The following is a 19405-nucleotide window of genomic DNA, read 5'->3' as shown; positions in this document are numbered from 1 at the left end:
GGTTGCGACTCGGAAAGCCGGCATCGTGTTGGTGGTATCCCCGCGCTTGTTTAAAATCTAAATTAAACGTTTGCTCAAAGACACGATGCAAACCCAAACTTCACTGCTCCAATCCATTTCAAGCCTTGTTGTGCGACTGCCTTGCTCTCAGAACTCAGTCCCAATACCACGAAGCACTACCAGATCGGAGATTGTGCGAGTTTGGTTACATGATAAGGCACATATAAGATGGGCCAACGCAACTCCAAGCATGTCCGCGCCAACAACTATGCCGCCGCTCCAGCTGCCGATGCGCTTCCAGCGCTCGTCCGAGTCCCCGCTTGTGACCCTCTCCCTGCCGCGCCTTCGAAGCGCAAGAGGCTCTCCTGGCCGTCCTCATTCAGGCGAAAAAAGAAGTCAGCGGAGATATCTGGTCGCGCCGACTCAGCAGAAGCTCGTGCTGCGCCCAGCCCGGACAGCGCTCCCAGCTCCAGCTCCGTATCGTTCTACTCGGAATCCTCGGTGGAGACCCATTACACGTCCTCGACGATGCCGACGGGGCCGCCAATTCTTCGTGCACAGAATCGCATACCCCGAAAAGTTGCGCGGTCGGCCGGAGAGGCGAGCAGGCGTGTCTTCGTAGGTGATTTGGACCAGTCCGATGACAATGACAACTTCGTGCGTAACGCGCGCCCTCGAGCGAATGCCGTGAGTAGGCCACGAGACGCACCGCCGTTGTCGTTTGATATCTCACCAGGCCAACCGTTCGACCCATGGACCATCAGCGGTCCATCGAGCGCGGATATAAACTCTCCGCTGCGGACTTTGGCCAACGTGTTGGGCATTTCCGTTCGAGATGTCCATAGTAACAACTGGCCGGTAGAACACTGGCCACACACAGTGAGCTCGAAGACCGTCTTTTACGACGGGCCAGCGCGGAAGCGGGAACGAGACGTTGGGATGCCTTGGCCAGAGACGAAGCCGCTACCAAGAGCTATTATTAATTATGTACGACGGCCCTCTGATGCTGATAAAAGTCTCCAAGGCCTTGGATTGCAGACTGCGGCAGGCAGTTCGAAAACCCCGCAGACCATAGCCCTACCTGAGCCGGACCCGCGATCGCTGGTAATTGAAGGGCATTTGAGGCGGGCTGGGCACGATGTCGATCTGCTGCTAGCCCAGCGCCTGCAAAAAGAGCTAGAAGAGGCTGAGAAGAAGTTAAATGACGATAAGGCATTGGCCCTGCAAGTTCAGCACGAAGAAGAGAAGCAGCGGCTACAAGCAAGTCAGCCCAAGACTCGCTCCTGCATGGTTTGCACCGACTCACTTCCTCCGCTCGACTTCCCAGCGCGCCCTCCTACCGCAACGTGCAGCCACGCCGTCAGCGCCTGCCAAAGCTGTCTGGCGCAGTGGATCTCCTCTGAAATGGACGCGAAAGGCTGGGAGCGCATCGGATGCCCCGAGTGCCACGAGCGGCTGGGCTACGACGACATCAGGCGCGGCGCCAGTGCCGAAGACTTCGAGAAGTACGACCACTTCGCCGCCCTCTCTGTGCTCGCCACCGATCCGAGGTTTAGGTGGTGCGTCGCTCCTGGCTGCAGCTCCGGTCAGATCCATGACGAGCAGGGCGGTAACTTTTTCAAGTGCGCCGGCTGCGGCTATGAGCATTGTGTGAGACATGGAATCAAATGGCACGAGGGCGAATCGTGCTTTCTGTACGACTATCGCACGAGTGGACTTCAAGATCGCGATCGACATCGCGCAGCGGACGAAGCAGCCAGTCAAGCCCTCATGCAGCAGATAACGAAGAAGTGTCCAGGTGTGAACTGCGGCTGGAGGATTGAAAAGAATGAAGGATGTGATCACATGACATGTGAGTATTACGGTTCTGATTTGATTTTCACGCATATGTATGAGGGATTCGTCACTGACTTGGTGGTCGCTAGGCCGGAAATGCGGGCAGGAATTTTGCTGGCAATGCACCGTACCGTATGCAAGAATCCTGGCTGAGGGCAATGCCGCCCATAGCCCATCGTGCCTGTTTCACACCAATAATCTTGGAAGACTAGGAGAATACGTCTACCCACACTGAAGCGTATCACTCAGAATTGCGGACAATACTGAGCCGCGCAATGTGAGGCAGTAAGCTCACGGAGCGATTACACTTGATCGATAAAGAGTGTTTCAGTGTTCGGCAGAATGGCTGAGAGCTCAAGACCATAGAGTTGTCCAAACAGATGTGGAAGGGCTTGCGAACGAAGTCGAACAACGTGAAAACACCAAGGGAGGAGGTGCCGCGTCGATCAGAGCCGCGAAGAAATACAGCATTAAGCTAGCACTCGGAAGCCGCGGACCGCTTATTCGATCCGTTCATTGGAAACCATGAAATGACCAAGAACTGGAGGGTCTGGGGGGTTGGAACTTCTAGTGGGTTCTTTGCTCGCCATGTTGCCTGGAACTATGCTCGTATGGACCAAGCAGAAGCCGAGCAAGAGATACTGTAACCATTGTCGCAAACGAATGTATGCAGAATCATGAGGTTAAGAAGACAGCAGGTTGTTGAATTCAAAGTGAGGTTGACAAGTGCCGTTGCCTGACATCGCTTGTGTCTATCATCAACGAGGAAGCTATGCTTCTCTTCTTGCGCCTCTCCGTTCATGACTACGAGCGATAACTGCCAACGTCCGACTGAAACAGAGGCGCGCCGCTAAACATCTGTTTGAGGAGCTATACCCTTTGGGTAGCCGTTTCTGTAGCCTGGACGAATCAAAGTTCGCTACGCGCCTGATGCTTAGTCTCGAGGTCTGGTTACGCTTCGTCGCTACACGACGCCTCAGTTAGAATGAAAAGCGACTTAATCGACCTGTCGAAACCGAGACGGTCCTGAAATCTCGTCTTCACGTCCAGACAAAGGTTATCGCTGGGATGGAAGTCTCCATTGCTTTGGTAGTCTGGGTTTCAATCGATTGTAGCATCCATTTGAACTGCCGTATCCTCAAACAACGGGTAGAATATAGTGTCATCGCTTTTCTGCTGCCGTAAAACTCCGAGCTCGCGGGCAGTATCTTCGTCCTGGATGCCCATTTTCCGAAGAACCAGTTCAGCCCAGTGAACGAGCTCACGCCTGTCCTCTCGGAGTGTGTGCAAGTGTGTCTCCTGTAGCTGTTCTTGCTGTTCTTGGATTGCCTTTCGAATGATGATCCGGATAGTAGCAAGGGTCGGAGTCACACGGCCACGGAAAGCTATGTCAAGGTCAGGAAGGTCATCGAGCTTGATGTCTGGAAGGCTATTCATAGAGGCAATGTCTTTGGAAGGTCGATATCTGGGCAGCCTTGAAATACCGCCTGGATGACGAGGGTTTCGCGGCAGACCGTCTGCGAGATCTTCGCACCAGATATCCCACACACGTTTGCCATGGATGCTGCCGTAGGCATCTACTACGCCTTCCAACAGAGTGTTGAAGCACGGCGTGGGTAGACGCAGCGGCTGCACGCCACTTCGGGAGAAGAGCGATGTGCAATACTGGGCCCAAGATAGACTGACGCTTGATAGAACACCCAAGAGACCGTTTAGTTCGAGGTATATTCCCCGATCGTTGTGCCCATACAGTCCTTGTAGCAGGGCTCGGAAAATTCTCTTGGCTTGGCTGAAGGACTCTTCGTTCCCAACCTGACTTTGAGTAGGGACTTCATGGCGCAATAGTTCTCTTGCCAAAACCGCAACAGTTTGAGTGCCCCAGCCGTGATTCCGGTCTCCCAGATACTTAAGGATGTTGTCGACTGAGTCCCACCTCCTGTTCTCGATCTGGCTGTTGATGAACGCTACCAGAATTTCGTCAGGAAGACGTGAACTACCTTTTCTGGACCTTAGACTCTGTACTTCAATAATCCTGGCTAAGAGAGCTTTGTCACGAGTCGCGGTTCCGAAGCGAATGATTGCAGGTGCCAAAAGGCGGTCACCGTACAGGCTCGGTGGAATGATCGGTCCATCGATATCTTCAGAGTAAAGCAACCAATTTCCGAAATCGTAAGCTTTGGAACGTGTGCTGAGATCAAGCAGAGCGGCCAAAATGGTGGACGGGACCTGAGGATAGAAGCTCGGGTAGTCTATCCCGGAGACTTTACTATCGAACATGCCACTCCCATCGGCGCTTTGCTGGGTCTGGTCTCTCATACTTCTGAAGAACTCCTCAAGTGACCTTCTTTTGTTGGAATCTGTCAGTGACTGAAGCTGTTCAAAAGCTTGCAAGGCCCCTGCTGTATTCTCCATCCGGGCATAAGCACGTATCGCTCGATGCAAAAGGCCAAGTGCCGCTGCAGATCCATCCAGAACATAGGTTGGTCGGTCCTGAGACTCCACGTTATTTACAGGCGCATTAGCGAAATTGAGCTCAGCGCCGAATGGTTGCACTAGACGCAGAATGTCAAGTAGCAGATCCGGGTCTTTTTCAGCATTGATGCCTTCAGACTCGAGGAACCGAACGACCACTGCATCCCAAGAAGTACCACCCAAACCCAAGTTTGCGCGGTCCAGCAACATTTTGAGCCCGTTTACGTGTTCCAGAATAGCCCTTGGTTCTTCTCCTCTGGCTCCTACGCCAACTCTGACCTGGTTCATGAGACCGTCAACGAAGGCTGCCACCACCTCGCTACTGATTGTTCTTTCTACGCGCAATCGATTTTGCTGGTGCTCTTGTGTCCTTGCGTCAACGCCAATCAGGGGTTGCAGTAGGTTCCAATCAACCTTGCCCTTCTGAGACTCGTGATCCTCTGAGGATCGGAGTACGTCCTGCCAGCAGACCAAGGACCATTTGCTATCGCCCTCATATTTGCTCATCCTTGTGAGTATAGCGGCACCATCCAGCAGCCACGGTCCGTGCAGACAAGACCATAACACAAGCTCGAGCCAGACCTCCGGGCCCAGCTCATCAATGGCCACTTTGTACCGTGCTCCGGGGAAGTCACGCCCTACGTAATCATAGCTTGTGCCTGTGTTCTTTGCTTTGGATGCCGCAGTCGTCTGATGTGCTCTCCAGGCAGCATCAGTCAAAGACGTCAAGACCCTGGAGGACAGCAAGTGCAGTGTAGGAGGCTGTTGTAGAGCAGATGAGTCCTGTGCAGGAGTATAGTTGTAAACTGACTCCGGGACAACCCCACTGTGATGAAGAAACGCGATTATTTCTAGGACATGCGGCATTATCGGATCAGTCTCTGTCCGAGATCGATCTGCAGCGGTAAGGATCATATTGCCTAAACTTCGCCATATCTGACCGACTGCTTCCGAGCGAACATCGAGTCGTGTATTAGCCAGTGTCGGGGCGTTTGCGGTCAGCTGCTCAAGTGATTGCCCAGAGCTCTTGCGCAGTGTCCAGGCGTTACCACGCTGCGGTTCCTCTGTGAAATCCTCGAAGGGTATGAAGTTGCTTAAAGTGGTTTCCTCGTACGGTAGAATCAGGTCTGACAGGCTTCTGGTGGATGCTGGCAGCTCTACCAGGCTCTTGATAATCCACATTACAGCTGTCCAGCGCCCCTGCTCAACGCCCAGACATGCCAAAACATCAATCCGCTCGCGGAGTGAGGCATGCGTTAACAATCTTGCAATTTCTCTTGCTGGAGCTGTAATCTCTTGATCAGGAACGCCCGTCTCCGATGCCCTTAGCTGGGGAGGCAGCGCTTGCTCGATGGCCGCGATCCAGGAAAGGGGATCATTCCTGAGTTCAGGACGAGGCGCCAAAGGTTTGAAGGGACTATCCTCTTTCGAAACGTTCGTGTCGTAGAGACGTGATGCTTCTTTGTGCTGCGCATGTCTTGGGCGACATGTATTTAGCCTTCTGGGGCATTGCCGCCACGCAGCTGGTGTGAGAAGATCTGTGGCAGCAAATTGACCTGCTGATGAGTTGACCGCTTTCCTAGACGTCTGGCGGAAGACCGTCTGACAGCGAACGAACATTGGCCCCTAATAAAAACGCGATTTAATGATTTGATATACGTGTGCAAGTGTCCGGTCATGCTGGTGGTTCTGAAGGCGAAGCACCCACGTGACTTGAATGACGTCCCGTGCTTCGCGTCGGAGTCTCAAACGCGATGGGTGCCTGAAGCTCTGAACGACAACCCTGCACCTATTCGTTTCGACGTCCTCCCTTCATCTTCCATCCAGCTTCTTCAATTCCGTCTCTTCACATCTCTCAGCAGCTGAAAGATCCTCAGTAGTATAAAACGCGGTAAGAACCTGTTGATCAGAAGCCCCGCGTTCCACGTCGCTCAGATCAAGCTCAATAGATTTCTCGCCAAGATCTCCCTAGCTGACAGCTCTTTGTAGCCGTCTACTGAAAAGAGAAACCAGCCATGCCTACGGCATACCGCATCGGTAAGTTGGGCGTCTTTTCAGTGCGCGTGTCATTAGCTCGAGGTTTTCCTGTGAGCCCTGCCTCCTTGCAATATAATGACTGACAGCTTTACTTCAGAGCTATCGCCCAACAACCGGGCCGGCTGCAAGGACACCGAATGCAAGAACAATGGTGTCAAGATCTTGAAGGGTGAATGCCGCCTCGCCACTCTTATCGAGATTCAGGAGAAGCAGTCGTGGGCGTACAAGCATTGGTGTGTCTCCATAGAACCAGTGACTCCAAACACCGGGCTTATCTCTTTCAGGGGCTGCGTTTCGCCTAAAGTCATCTCCAACATGCAAGCTCACTGTCAGGGAGATCTGGGCCTGATCGAAGGCTACGAAGAGATGCCCGACGAGTGGCAGGATAAGATCGCGAGGGCCCTTGAACAGGGCCACATAGATGACGAGGACTACAAGGGAGTGAGTTACTTTAACTGCGTCGTTTGAATTCTCGCTAAGATAGCTAGGACCCTCAGTACAATCGACCTGGGGCAAAGAAACCTCGCACGCCAAAGGCCAAGAAAACCAAGGTAGGTAACTCTTTCACCTTGAACGCTGCACGCTATTGGCGACTTCTTACAAGTTGCTCAACTTCCTCACTCGAGGAGGAATTGTCTTGAGACTACGTCTTCAGAAATTAAGGGTCTCCCGAGGCTGTGAGCTGCGCTGACATATCATAGGATGAAGACGATAATGATGAAGGTGAAGACGGCGAAGATGGGCCCGAAAGCCCCACCAAACCGGCGCCGAAGAAGCGCGGCAGGCCAAAAGCTGAGCCTGCAGACGAAGAGGCTGAGGCACCCGCGCCGAAGAAGTCCAGGGGCAGACCCAAGAAGGCAGTTGCCGATGATGCCGAAGAGGAAGAGGAGAAGCCAAAGCCAAAGCGGGCTTCTAGAGCCAAGAAGCCCAAGGCGACTCAGGCCGATGCAGCGGACGAAGAAGATGATGAAGTCGAGAATGAGCCCGAACCGCCTAAGGCCAAGCGAGGCCGTAAGAAGAAGGACGCAGAAGAGGCCAACGGCGACGCAGACGAAGCTCCTGCTCCGAAGGCGAAGGGCAAGAAAACCACTGGCGCCGCATCCGCCAGCAACGGTGTCAAGGCCCCCAGGCAGGTGCCAGAAGGAGCTCCTGACGCCCTTGACGGTCTCACGTTTGTTGTCACCGGTGTCATCGACGGCTACACCAGGAAGGAGGCCGAAGCGGTCATCAAACAGTTCGGCGGTAAAACCGCATCAGGAATCTCCAAAAAGGTTGACCACATTGTGCTTGGCACAGACGCTGGCCCTAAGAAGCTCGAGATGATTGAGAAGGACAATCTCTCAACTCTCGACTGGGATGGCCTGCTGCAGCTCATCAAGGACCAGTCTTGACGCGTGTCTCATTCTCCATAGGCCGTTCGATGGGGTTGAAGGTTACGCCTTGTGGTCGATTCTACCTTCTACCGTTGTGCGAGTGTGAGTACACACGAGCGTCAACTCTACAACATCTTGCAGCCTTCGGATGATTTGCTTTATGGCCTGTCAACAGCATGGGAGTTACGCTCTGCTCAAATTTCTGTCATGCTTGCGTCTGCTCTTGCTTCAGCTGGCTTTGCACATGGTCTTCGGTGCAAGCCCTAATAGATACCCTATTTGCTCTGGCGCTCCTACGTGTATCTTAGCAGGCTCAGTGAAAGGGCCCAAAAGCCTTGCTTTTCGCTATGTACAGCGAAACCAATTGGAACCAATCAACACTAGCTTTGCTCATACGAACCATCTGCCCAAGCGGAAGATACTAAAATGTGATTCTTGCGTGACCACCTCTCGCCGTGATGTGATAGCGGGCACATGCATCCTGCATCCAGCATGAATGTGCAGCGGGGAACCTCCCGTCACGAAAGAGCAACTGCATCACCAGAGGAAGAAGGCCGTGATTAGAGATACGCACCCTTCTCAACCGACAAGTGAGATCCAAGATCCACACGGAGATCTGGGAGGGCGGGAGGCTGGCGTTGGTCTTGATCCGTGCCTGGGCTAGCTGCATCAGATCAGTCTTGACGTTTGAGGCGTCTACTTCCCGCACAACATTTATCGCGAAGAAGGGAATCCACCAACTGATGCTCTTTACAACAACCTGTATCTACTTCTACTCTGCTTGACGAGGATACCATGGTCAATCTGCATTCGCTCCAACATGTCTCATGGGTAGAGAGTTTCACAAGACCGCGTTCGTTGGACCTTTAACAGGATATGTTAGAAGGCTGATCAGATCTCGCCTGTTCCTGCTGATCATTTCTTAGATGGTTCTATCATGATGCTACTTTTCTACTTTCATCGTTAGCCATCAGTCTTGCGCGTGCAGCCGTTGACAGTGCCCCTGCAGAATGCCGACTGAATCTCACAATACATGACGCTACGATTGAGGGATCGCTGGACCAACCGCAATGAACGTGCTCGTTTCCATCTCTCTGCACTTCACTTACCATGGCAACAGCCCGAAGGCAGGAGTGACATCAGACTAAGGGTTCACTTCACTTCCACTGGAAGTGACGTACTGATGCCGTCGAGCTCAATATAAGAACCTCTTCATTGATCGTTTCTTCAATCTTTCACAACCGCCAAAGTCACATCAGATCTTCAACAACCAAGCCAAGACATCAACAAGCAAACATCCAAACCACAGCTACTCTCAACTACCGTCGTCATGAACGCCGACGATGTCCCGACCGGCGAAGTCGCGGACAACGACTACGCGAGCCGCAGCGGCCAGTCCGGCCCCATCCCCGTTCAGAAGGACTCCGCTCCGGTCGAAGATCCCATCGACCCGGCTAAGGCTGATACCGACGAGCAATTGGGTATGCTAAGACACATCCAACCTGTACTGAAGATCGTTCCATCTAACCCTTAGTAGCCCAGGATGACAAAGAGGCTATCGATCAGAGCAACATCGTTGAGGGCCGTACCCGTGGCGCTACCAAGCCAGCTGGTACCTACCAGGAGCCTGGTGATGAGGAGGTGAGTCGAATGACCCGACACTGTCAAGCGTAACGATGTTACTAACTTCTTTCCCAAGGGACTTCCTGGCCCAGATGATGGCACCTCCAATGTCCGCTAGAGGGCGCTGAAGCCGCACGATCGTAGTAGCGTCGCCTTGATACCCCAGTTGGATGCTTGCGGTCCGGTACAAGCACGGGCGTCTGAATGGAAAACTGGAGCTTGCTGGAGGAAATACCGGATGGTTTGGATAACCATGACTTTGCTAGCACTAGATGCGATGATACGAAGAATAAACAACCCTTGAACCTTCTTGCCGTCATGACTCTTTGCTTGTCCATATGTGAGACAAAATAACATCACCCGCTAACCACGCAAGTTCCGGACTACCTTCTACCATATCGGTAGTTATAATAGAGATGGAACGTAGTACTAGTTATCAGGCCGCTTGTGGCCATCAAAGCTCCAAAGCACTTTCTTTATCCTGAAGTCGTAGCTGCTGAACTTCTGCTGAAGATGAACAGAAAATCCCAATGTTCGGATGAAGGGTAAGTGTAAATAATCCACCGTCTGTGGGGAATGAGAGCACACCTAAACCAACGTGATGATCATTGTCGACAACTCACCCCTGGACCTAGAGGATGAACGTTCTCCCGCCACGTGACTTGCTATCCACTGCCAGGACCCATTGCCGATGTCGAAGAGCTTCACTCCGCAAACGCTTCCCGAAGATGCCCGCCACGGAGCTGGTCTCCTCGCTCGGAATTGGCAGTCTATGCTCATTCTCTTCTTTTCTCCTTTAAGCAGCTTCCCGAGACACTCGCGTGGCGCGCGCATTGGGCTTATTTCTGTTTTTTGAAGCTTTCCATCTACCTTCTAGCTACCGGCAAGCGGCTTTCGCCAGTAATATCACAATCCAGAGCAGCAGCCATGGCAGGCTTCATCCAAAAAGGCGCAAAGAACATCCTCCAAAAGAACCCCCACGACGTCGTCTTCCTCTCCGCGCTCCGAACACCTGTCACGCGCGCAAAGAAAGGTGGTCTGAAAGATGCCTACGACCACGAAATGCTCGCTGCAGTACGCCACCACCACGAGCTCCTCCCCCTTCCCAGTTCCGCTGAGCCCATTCGCTAAGACTCAAAGCAGGTCCTCAAAGCCACCCTAACCCAGAACCCCAACCTCGATCCCGCCGCAGTCCAAGACGTTCAAATCGGGACCGTCCTCGCCGAGCTCGGCGGTCATAAAGCCGGGCGCATGGCGATGAACCACGTCGGCTATCCCAGCACCACCTCCTTCCAAACCGTAAATCGAGCATGCGCTTCAGGCCTAGCAGCTATAACCGGCGTGGCGCACAGTATCGCAGTCGGCAGCATCGACGTCGGCATCGGCGGAGGCATGGAAAGCATGACGCGCAACTACGACACCAGGGCTATTCCGAGGGTGCTGTGGCCTGCGCTGAAGGAGAGCCCGGTGAAAGATGCTAGGGACTGTATCATGAACATGGGGATCACGAGCGAGAACGTGGCGGAGCGGTATGGGGTCGGTAGGAAAGAGCAAGACGAGTTCGCGGCACGGTCGCAGCAGAAGGCGGCAAAGGCGCAGAAGGAAGGCCTGTTTGATAAGGAGATCGTGCCGGTGACGACAAGATGGAGGCCGAATCCGGAGGTTCCGGAGAATGAGGAGGAGATCACGGTTACGAAGGATGATGGCATTAGGCCTGGTACGACGGTTGAGAAGCTGAGCTCGATGAAGCCGGCATTCAAGCCGGATGGGAGCAGCACGGCGGGGAACAGCTCGCAAGTGTCGGATGGTGCGGCGGCGGCGCTTATGATGAGGAGGAGTACGGCGCAGGCGTTGGGGCTGTCGGGCTCGATCATTGGCAAGTGGGCGGGCTCGCAGGTCGTAGGGTGCAAGCCGGATGAGATGGGTATTGGGCCGGCGATAGCGATACCGAAACTCCTCGAGTACACTGGTGTGTCGAAAGAAGAGATTGGTATCTGGGAGATCAACGAGGCGTTTGCGAGCCAGGCGATCTATTGTATCAGGGAACTTGGCATAGATGAGAGCAAGGTCAACCCGAAGGGCGGTGCGATAGCCCTGGGCCATCCACTTGGCTGCACTGGTGGTCGACAGTTGGCAACGCTGTTACCGGAGATGGAGAGGCAAGGGCAAGAGTTGGGTGTTATTAGCATGTGCATCGGTACAGGCATGGGCATGGCGAGCTTGATTGTTCGGGAATAAAAGCTTCATGGACTCTGAGAAGATATCTGGTAGTCTTGTACAGCGATGTTGTCCCTTGTTGGAGTTATGTTTAGATGGTTCTTGGATGTTGTGAGCATGTACAAGTTGTTGGCTTGAATACCGTCAAACCTTGTATGAGGTCAAACCATTCCTACCGCATAGACTGAGAGTATCTCGACTAGTTGTTGGTGGCCGCCGCCCCAGCCTCCTTGTTCTTCTTGTGTTTCTTTTTCTTCTTTCTCTTGGCCTTCTCTGCCAGAACATCATCAAGGAAACTACTTGTGGGTCTCTTGACTTTTGCTGAAAGTACTGGTGATGAGGCTTTCGGTGGCCGACTCGCCAGACCATTCCCCTTGCTGTCCCCATCCGTGTCCTCTACATGCTCATCCTCGTCCTTGGTCTGCGCTGCAGTGGGTTTGCGCAGTGGCGCAGGTGAGACGTTGTTGGATCGCGCCCTTCTGGATTTGAAGGACGAAGCTCGACCTTCCTCTTCATCCTCGCTATCCTCTGTATACGGTCGCTTCACGGGCTTGCTTGGTTCCCGAGTAGACATCAACTGCTTCGAAGGGACGTGTTGGCTTCCGCTCGCTTTGCTGACTGCATTCTTTCCGAGTAACTGCTTCCGCAGCTTGTCGCTGGATGATAGCTGTGAGCGCTTGAAGCTGCCGTCCGGGATCTCTTGTGGTAGAGGAGCTCCGACACCGAGTCTGCATTATCTCAGCTTGTATAAGACTGGAAGGGACAAGCCGCTAGCGTACAGTTCAGGGACCGGTGTAAATGTATCTTGATCTTCCTTCTCAAGCTGCTCCTCGGACTTGGACTGCGCGCTCTCCTCAGCCGTGGGTGGAGAAAGCCATGATGCGACAAGCCGCTGACTCCTGGCCAGAGCAACGCTGGCTCTGTTGAGTATTACGTCTCCATCGCTGGGTGTTGTCGGTGCGGGCATCTTGTCTGTATCAGAAAATATCGCCGTTGGAGTTGCTAGAGACCCCTCGCAAGATCGTCAAAGCTTGGCGCTTCCCGCAGCTCTCCCAAGCTCTGCAACGGGAGAACCCTACCTGGTATCAACACCCATTGCACCTCCTCCGGTAGAACACACCGCAGTCCACCCTTGAGGCTGCCCTTCTGTCTCCTCCTGAACTATGTTCAAGCTCGCCAGAAGCCGGCCTCTGGCCTCCGCGCTCAGAGCAGCTACGGTTCGTCGCTCTATTGGTGCGGAGAAGCGCCTCTGATGCCACAGCTAACAGCTTGTAGAGAACACCCCTCAAGAGCTCTGTCGCTCAGCAGGCTCGATGGCTGTCGATACATGAGTTCCGCTCTGCCAAGCTTCTCGAATCAGTACGGCTTCAGGAGCCACATCCTCGACTGCTTGCTTACCTTGCGATAGTACGGCATTGGCGTACCTCCGGGCGAGGTTGCCTATTCACCATCGGAGGCAGAGGCTGTCGCGAAGAAGATCGGTATGCAACTTTCGAAGACGATACACGGCGCGCTCGCGCTGACAATTTGCAGGGGGACCCGAGCACGATGACATGGTTATCAAGGCGCAGGTGTTGGCAGGAGGCAGAGGAAAGGGCACGTTCGACAACGGCTTCAAGGGCGGTGTCAGGGTGATCTACTCGTACGTTGCGTCCTAGTCCTCAGGTTGCGATCGAACTGACAGCAGCCATCCAGTCCCACCGAAGCTAGAATCCTCGCAGAGCAGATGATCGGCCACAAGCTCATCACCAAGCAAACCGGAGCCGCAGGACGAATGTGCAACGCCGTCTTCATCGTTCAGCGGAAATTCGCCAGGCGCGAGTTCTATCTTGCCATTCTCATGGACCGACAATCGCAGGGCCCAGTCATCGTTGCTTCATCCCAAGGTGGCATGGACATTGAGACAGTCGCCAAAGAGAACCCGGACGCCATCATCACAACTCCAATCAACATCCACAAGGGCGTCACGGATGAGATTGCAACCAACATCGCTACGGAGCTCGGCTTCTCGGACCAGTGCATCAACGACGCCAAGGACACGATTCAGAAGCTGTATAAGGTCTTCATGGAGCGCGACGCTACCCAGATCGAGATCAACCCGCTCTCCGAGACCACCGACCACCAGGTCCTCTGCATGGACGCCAAGCTCAACTTCGATGACAACGCTGATTTCAGGCAAAAGGAGGTCTTCTCATGGAGGGACACCACGCAGGAAGATCCCGACGAGGTCAAGGCCGCAGAAGTCGGCCTCAACTTTATCAAGCTGGACGGCGACATCGGGTGTTTGGTCAACGGCGCTGGTCTTGCCATGGCGACCATGGACATCATCAAGCTGAACGGCGGGCAGCCGGCGAACTTCTTGGATGTTGGCGGTGGTGCCACCCCTGAGGCCATCAAACAGGCGTTCGACCTCATCACAGCTGACCCCAAGGTTACGGCTATCTTCGTGAACATCTTTGGTGGCATTGTGCGATGTGACGCTATTGCGAAGGGGCTCATCGCCGTCGTGGAGAGCATGAACTTGAGGACGCCGGTTATTGCGAGGTTACAGGGCACGAACATGGAAATGGCACACAAGCTGGTAAGCAAGATGGGCTCCCATAATGAACAGGCGAGTGGCTAACGAAGGATTCAGATTAATGAGTCCGGCTTGAAGATCTTCTCGATTGACGACCTGCAAAGCGCGGCAGAGAAGTCGGTGCAGTTCTCGAAGGTTGTGAAGATGGCGCGAGACATCGATGTTGGGGTCGAGTTCACGCTTGGTATTTAGTTCCGTCTTCTCCATGCGTGTCCTTTTTGCGTAGCCCCTCAATACCGCCCTGTAGACGATTTGGCTATGTCCTCTGCTTATATCCGTGTATCTGTCTTGATAACTAGTACCTCTTGGTCTCAGATGCACTGTATCTTAATGCGAGGAGAAAGCGCCTACTAGCCCACCGCATTTATCAGCCAGGAGAGAATTTGACATTTTGTGACCTCATAGCGCTGACTGTGACAGGCTCAAGTTGAGGCATGCCCTTGCCCAACTAAGTCCAATGACACCGCTAAACCGCCGTAAACACGACGTTCAGACAGAAGAACAAGCCTTGAGCTGTCCCCGCAGAGAAGTTTTCGCGGAAGAAGACTGCCTATCACATTCATATGGTAGCTAGAAACACAGTGGCAGCCATCCTGAGGATGTTTGGACCCTTGTCTGCTGGCGAATCAGAGAGCGGAGATACTTGCAGTTAACGCCGACTAACCCCACAGCGGGGTGACGTACGGATAGACATCTTCGAATTGGCGGCATATAAACACCCGAATTGCACCGAGTTTGTTCTTCCATAGACTAGGTACTGAGCACAACAAGAGAATCGTCTTGCCTCCGTTCGAAATCCCTACCAACTCTCGCATTTGACAATGACACGCGTGCTACTTTCCGGCGGAAGCGGCTTCATCGCTGCCCACGTCCTGGACATTCTGCTCGAACACGGGTACGCTGGAGCAGCAATTATAAACTCACCCTATACGTCGCTGACAACCCCAGACACTCCGTCGTCACCACCGTCCGCAGCCAAGACAAAGCCAACAAAATCGCCGAAGCCCACCCCAACGTTGGTAAAGACAAGCTCGACTTCGCCATCGTCGAAGACATTGCCATCGAAGGCGCTTTCGACGACGCCGTGAAGTCTGATCCCCCTTTCGAAGCCGTAATCCACACCGCCAGCCCCTTCCACTTCAACGTGACAGACATCCAGAAGCAGCTGCTGGACCCTGCCGTGATTGGCACTACGGGCATCCTCAAGAGCATCAAGAAACACGCGCCAGAGGTGAGGAGGGTGGTCATCACGTCCTCGTTTGCGGCGATTGTGAACCCGAGTAAGGGGCTGTGGCCGGGCCATACATACACCGAGGAGGATTGGAGCCCGCTTACGCAGGAGGAGGCACTGGAGAGTCCCACGGCGGGGTATAGGGCCAGCAAGACGTTTGCGGAGAAGGCGGCGTGGGAGTTTTTGGAGAAGGAGAAGCCGAACTTTACGATTGCGACGATAAACCCGCCTCTTGTGTTTGGGCCGATCGTGAGTTCTCAGTCGGGCAGCCGCTGCTGGAGTGTCTGCTGATTTTGGTCTGCAGGTGCATTACCTCAACTCTCTAGACTCCCTGAACACTTCTAACCAGCGCATCCGCAATTACATGCAGGGCAAAGGCAAGGACGAGCCAGTGCCGACGGGTGTATACCTCTGGGTGGATGTCCGAGACGTAGCACTAGCACACGTCAAGGCGATGGAGCTGCCAGAGGCGGCGAACAAGCGGTTCTTTGTGACCGCTGGCCATTTCAGCAACAGGGAGATCGTGGAGGCAATCAGCAAGAACTTCTCTGATATTAAGGACGGGCTGCCAACTGAGTTCAAGAAGGGCGTCGACGATTATCCGGAGGAGGAATTCTACAACTACGATAACAGCAGATCGAGGGAGGTGTTGGGATTGAAGTTTAGGAGCATTGAAGAGTGCGTAACGGATACTGTCAGGTCGCTGCAGGCAGTGGGCGCATAAGGAACCGGATTCATAAGCTAGACTGATAGACGCACTGAATAGTGATTGTGAGCGCTTCCGAAGCTTGACCACGTGATTGCTTGTTTGTATGAACATTGCCTTCATTTGCCCTATTGCCAATCTCACAATGGGTTTGTCCACTATGATATCCCTCTACTCATCCGTCCCCAGGGTCTAGTTGGGGCTCTGGAGGACCGCACTCGCTACACTCTACAGATACTACGAGTTTCCTAAGGGAACTGTCAGTATGTAGCGCACGGTTCCTGAGTGTATAACTGGGTATAGAGATGAAGATAGTCAGACTGTTGAGCTTGAATATTTGGTTGAACGTCATGAATTTTCAGCAGTTATCGTTTGAAGAAGAGTCATCCTTTGAAAAGAGCAGCAGGGAAGAGCCAGAAGGTAGAGCTTACACGTACACTGACCATTGCATACATCCCGAGTGCTGTGCTAGCAGTAGCGACCTCATGTGCAACGAGCCATTTTCGAGGGTTAGAAGTGAAGCTTTTCACTTTGCAAACTGCAAGAGGCAGGACTTCTCGGAGAAACTCATCCTCCGGTGCGGCGCCGATCCCCCTCACGTGCCCCGCCATGTGAGGTACCTAGCTGTTTCAGCGCCTTGGATACAAATAAAGCCGTCTGCGATAACAGCTTCGAAGCTTTGCGCCCTCCTAAACAACGCCTCAGAATCTGAAGACTTCTAAATACTCGCCGACATGGCAGGTAAGCGACTGACCCAGCTGGAGCCCTTCACTCGCTCCTCGCCGGTAAACCAACAGCGCTGACCTGACCGCTTTGGCAGACTTCCAGACCATCGCCCGTATGTTCACGCGCTGAACCCCCTTCGAAGATAAAAGCGTCCTCTAAGGGCGCCTGTTCGGTGCCTTGACCCGTCGACTGACGCCTCTTCATAGAGCAATTCACCGAATTCTACTATAAGACCTTCGATGAGAACCGGCAGGCGCTAGGAGCACTCTACGTACGATCCAACAGCTGCTAATAACGGCACCCGCCTCTAACCATACCTTTCCGTAGCGCGAGAACTCTATGCTCACATTCGAGAACTCTCCGACTCAGGGCGCAATCAATATTGTTGATAAGCTCACGGTATGACACACGCAGTCAGTTCAGCTACGGCTCACAATAAAGCGGTGCTGACATGTGTCAGTCGCTACCATTCCAGCAAGTGCGGCATCAGGTCTCGACGCTCGACGCGCAGCCTTCCAATGAGGCCAACGGTATTCTAGTCTTGGTCACTGGTGCACTGCTGGTACGCAGATCCAGAGAGATAACATATTCTGTTCACAAAACAGCTAACATATCTGCCCATCTAGGTCGACGAAGAGCAAAAGCCGATGAGCTATACACAAGCGTTCCAGCTGCTGCCGGACGGAGCGGGAAGTTTCTTCGTGTTCAACGACGTCTTCCGGCTTGTCTACTCTGCGGCATGATTGTGGGCTGAAGGAGCAGGTCATGTTCGTTGCGTTGGTGTAGTACAGTCTGCCGCATTTCCCGGCGATTACTCCTTGTTTAGCGAAGAGGTTCTTTGGAAGGTTTTCACATAAGTGATAGAGGATGAATCAAGACCTGAATGTCATACACAGTAAAACTTGCCTCTGATATCTCGCTCCTTTGGCTGTCAAGAGCTCAGATACATTGGGCTCTACCTCTGATGAAACGCATAACTTTTGCAGATCGGAACTTACTTGTCAAAGAACATGAACAGCCCTTAAATATCCATGCAAATACTGTGCAAGGGTTCTTGTGGAGTGGTGGAGCGGTTCTGTTTGGAAACCGCGAGACCCTTGATTTGCACAAGCCGGGGAAGGGGCGCCAAGCTCCTGTCAGTGCAGCCGTCAAACAACGAACTGCGTCGTAAGCAACCAAGGCAACAACAAACCATTTACACAACACTACCACACATTCTCGAGCCATTTGACAGCTTCGGCACCTCCAAAGTTGACCAAGTTTTGCTATTCAAATCCCATCTTCGACTTTCGAGCGGCTGGCGCTGAACGATCATAGTAGAGTGAGCGAGCTGAAACCTAGGACAGCTCATTCAGCGGAGCTCCTGGAGAGACCGTAGCGGCTTCGGATACCATCAGTCCAGTCTGAATAAGGACTTCCACTTGCAAAATGACGATCGCGGAGGAGTTTAGGTCGCGAAACTTTAGTACGTGGTCCCATAGATATAGCGGACTGTCCAGATAGCTAACCAGCTCCGCCAGGTATTTACGGTCAATGGTTAGTGAGCTCCACCGCAAGCGCATGAGTACTCCAAACGGCGTCAGTGTCGTGAACTGCGAGTCCCGAAGTGCGCATTGAAGACGCGCCGCTATCACTGTGCCCGCCGTTGAAGCTCTATACTGGCCGATAGAGCAGCGCACCCAGAGAAACGAGAAACGGGCCAAACAATATGAAGCTAGTCTGTTACTGACACAGCTTGCAGGACCGGTGTCATATGCGTCCTTCTCTGCTTCGCCGTCGGCATCGCAAATCTCATCTCCCTCCCCCGCCTCATCTGGATATTCAGCGTAATCTGCCTGTACGCTCGCCCCCTTCAGCCACTCCCTCCACCGCCGTCACCAGTACTAACACGCCCCCAGAATCTCCTCCTTCGTCATCATCTTCGTCGAGATCCCGCTCCTCCTGCGCATCTGCCCGACATCCGCCAAGTTCGACACCTTCGTCCGCCGCTTCGAGACAAACTACATGCGCGCGGCCTTCTACGGCGTTCTGAGTGTTATCCAGTGGCTCAGCCTCATCTTCGGCTCGTCGAGCTTGGTGGCCGCGGCTGTGTTCCTGCTGTTTGCGGCACTCTTCTATTTGGCGGCTGGGATTAAGGGACAGGGGTTTGTGGGGAGCAAGACGCTGGGAGGACATGGGGTTGCGCAGATGATTGTTTGAAGAGGAGAGGGGGACAGAAACAAAGCCTTGCTTTTCCGAGTTGAAGGCGTCAGCACTGCCGATGTCGTCTCAAAATATCTTTCTTCGCCGGTTACATGTCTGCGCCGGACTTTCACCAGAACAGCGTTATGTCGGGCATGCATCATATCCATTGTTTTTCTCTTTCCGTTACATGAGAGGACTTGCTGAGCGGGCGAATGATTCCCCTGTTCGACTTTGGTTTTGTGTTTTGACTGAGCAGGATGGGCACTCTTGCTGGTTGAGAAACGACTCATGCAGCGGACGAGATGTACAGATAGGCAGCAAGTAATATTTTCACTGAGCCAGCTACTGGGGCAAGCATCCTACCATGAGTTTTCGGTGCGGTTGGATCGATAGTCCAAGATCATACATAATACCATGCAGCC

The 19405-nt window shown here is 53.4% G+C and overlaps 10 protein-coding genes across 10 annotated transcripts; 8 read left to right on the top strand and 2 right to left on the bottom strand.

The window, feature by feature from the left end:
• Positions 1-228: 228 nt before the first annotated feature.
• W97_04128 (uncharacterized protein) lies at positions 229-1989 on the top strand (the record flags this gene model as incomplete). The annotated part of the gene is made up of 1 exon (XM_007782021.1): positions 229-1989. The coding sequence occupies one exon, from the start codon at positions 229-231 to the stop codon at positions 1987-1989; it is 1761 nt and encodes a 586-aa protein (XP_007780211.1).
• A 948-nt stretch (positions 1990-2937) lies between these two features.
• W97_04127 (uncharacterized protein) lies at positions 2938-5490 on the bottom strand (the record flags this gene model as incomplete). The annotated part of the gene is made up of 1 exon (XM_007782020.1): positions 2938-5490. The coding sequence occupies one exon, from the start codon at positions 5488-5490 to the stop codon at positions 2938-2940; it is 2553 nt and encodes an 850-aa protein (XP_007780210.1).
• An 833-nt stretch (positions 5491-6323) lies between these two features.
• Positions 6324-7736, top strand: W97_04126 (uncharacterized protein; the record flags this gene model as incomplete). The annotated part of the gene is made up of 5 exons (XM_007782019.1): positions 6324-6345; positions 6443-6578; positions 6630-6786; positions 6834-6896; positions 7047-7736. The coding sequence occupies 5 exons, from the start codon at positions 6324-6326 to the stop codon at positions 7734-7736; spliced, it is 1068 nt and encodes a 355-aa protein (XP_007780209.1).
• Positions 7737-9048: 1312 nt separating this feature from the next.
• On the top strand, positions 9049-9459 carry W97_04125 (uncharacterized protein; the record flags this gene model as incomplete). Its single annotated transcript, XM_007782018.1, has 3 exons — positions 9049-9199; positions 9256-9359; positions 9418-9459. 3 exons carry the CDS (start codon positions 9049-9051, stop codon positions 9457-9459), a joined length of 297 nt encoding a protein of 98 aa, XP_007780208.1.
• Positions 9460-10268: 809 nt separating this feature from the next.
• Positions 10269-11579, top strand: W97_04124 (acetyl-CoA acyltransferase; the record flags this gene model as incomplete). The annotated part of the gene is made up of 2 exons (XM_007782017.1): positions 10269-10415; positions 10485-11579. The coding sequence occupies 2 exons, from the start codon at positions 10269-10271 to the stop codon at positions 11577-11579; spliced, it is 1242 nt and encodes a 413-aa protein (XP_007780207.1).
• Positions 11580-11757: 178 nt separating this feature from the next.
• W97_04123 (uncharacterized protein) lies at positions 11758-12525 on the bottom strand (the record flags this gene model as incomplete). The annotated part of the gene is made up of 2 exons (XM_007782016.1): positions 11758-12286; positions 12338-12525. The coding sequence occupies 2 exons, from the start codon at positions 12523-12525 to the stop codon at positions 11758-11760; spliced, it is 717 nt and encodes a 238-aa protein (XP_007780206.1).
• Positions 12526-12721: 196 nt separating this feature from the next.
• Positions 12722-14328, top strand: W97_04122 (succinyl-CoA ligase [GDP-forming] subunit beta, mitochondrial; the record flags this gene model as incomplete). The annotated part of the gene is made up of 6 exons (XM_007782015.1): positions 12722-12775; positions 12834-12917; positions 12967-13039; positions 13092-13200; positions 13254-14139; positions 14194-14328. The coding sequence occupies 6 exons, from the start codon at positions 12722-12724 to the stop codon at positions 14326-14328; spliced, it is 1341 nt and encodes a 446-aa protein (XP_007780205.1).
• A 629-nt stretch (positions 14329-14957) lies between these two features.
• Positions 14958-16091, top strand: W97_04121 (dihydroflavonol-4-reductase; the record flags this gene model as incomplete). The annotated part of the gene is made up of 3 exons (XM_007782014.1): positions 14958-15031; positions 15085-15616; positions 15672-16091. The coding sequence occupies 3 exons, from the start codon at positions 14958-14960 to the stop codon at positions 16089-16091; spliced, it is 1026 nt and encodes a 341-aa protein (XP_007780204.1).
• A 716-nt stretch (positions 16092-16807) lies between these two features.
• On the top strand, positions 16808-17542 carry W97_04120 (nuclear transport factor 2; the record flags this gene model as incomplete). The annotated part of the gene is made up of 6 exons (XM_007782013.1): positions 16808-16814; positions 16894-16911; positions 17006-17070; positions 17127-17198; positions 17260-17361; positions 17426-17542. The coding sequence occupies 6 exons, from the start codon at positions 16808-16810 to the stop codon at positions 17540-17542; spliced, it is 381 nt and encodes a 126-aa protein (XP_007780203.1).
• A 685-nt stretch (positions 17543-18227) lies between these two features.
• Positions 18228-18998, top strand: W97_04119 (golgi apparatus membrane protein TVP18; the record flags this gene model as incomplete). The annotated part of the gene is made up of 4 exons (XM_007782012.1): positions 18228-18264; positions 18320-18335; positions 18541-18636; positions 18698-18998. The coding sequence occupies 4 exons, from the start codon at positions 18228-18230 to the stop codon at positions 18996-18998; spliced, it is 450 nt and encodes a 149-aa protein (XP_007780202.1).
• Positions 18999-19405: the final 407 nt, after the last annotated feature.

Source organism: Coniosporium apollinis (assembly GCF_000281105.1).
Source record: "Coniosporium apollinis CBS 100218 chromosome Unknown supercont1.17, whole genome shotgun sequence".
Classification (NCBI taxonomy): Eukaryota; Fungi; Ascomycota; class Dothideomycetes; genus Coniosporium; species Coniosporium apollinis.
This window is presented reverse-complemented; position numbering and strand designations above follow the sequence as displayed.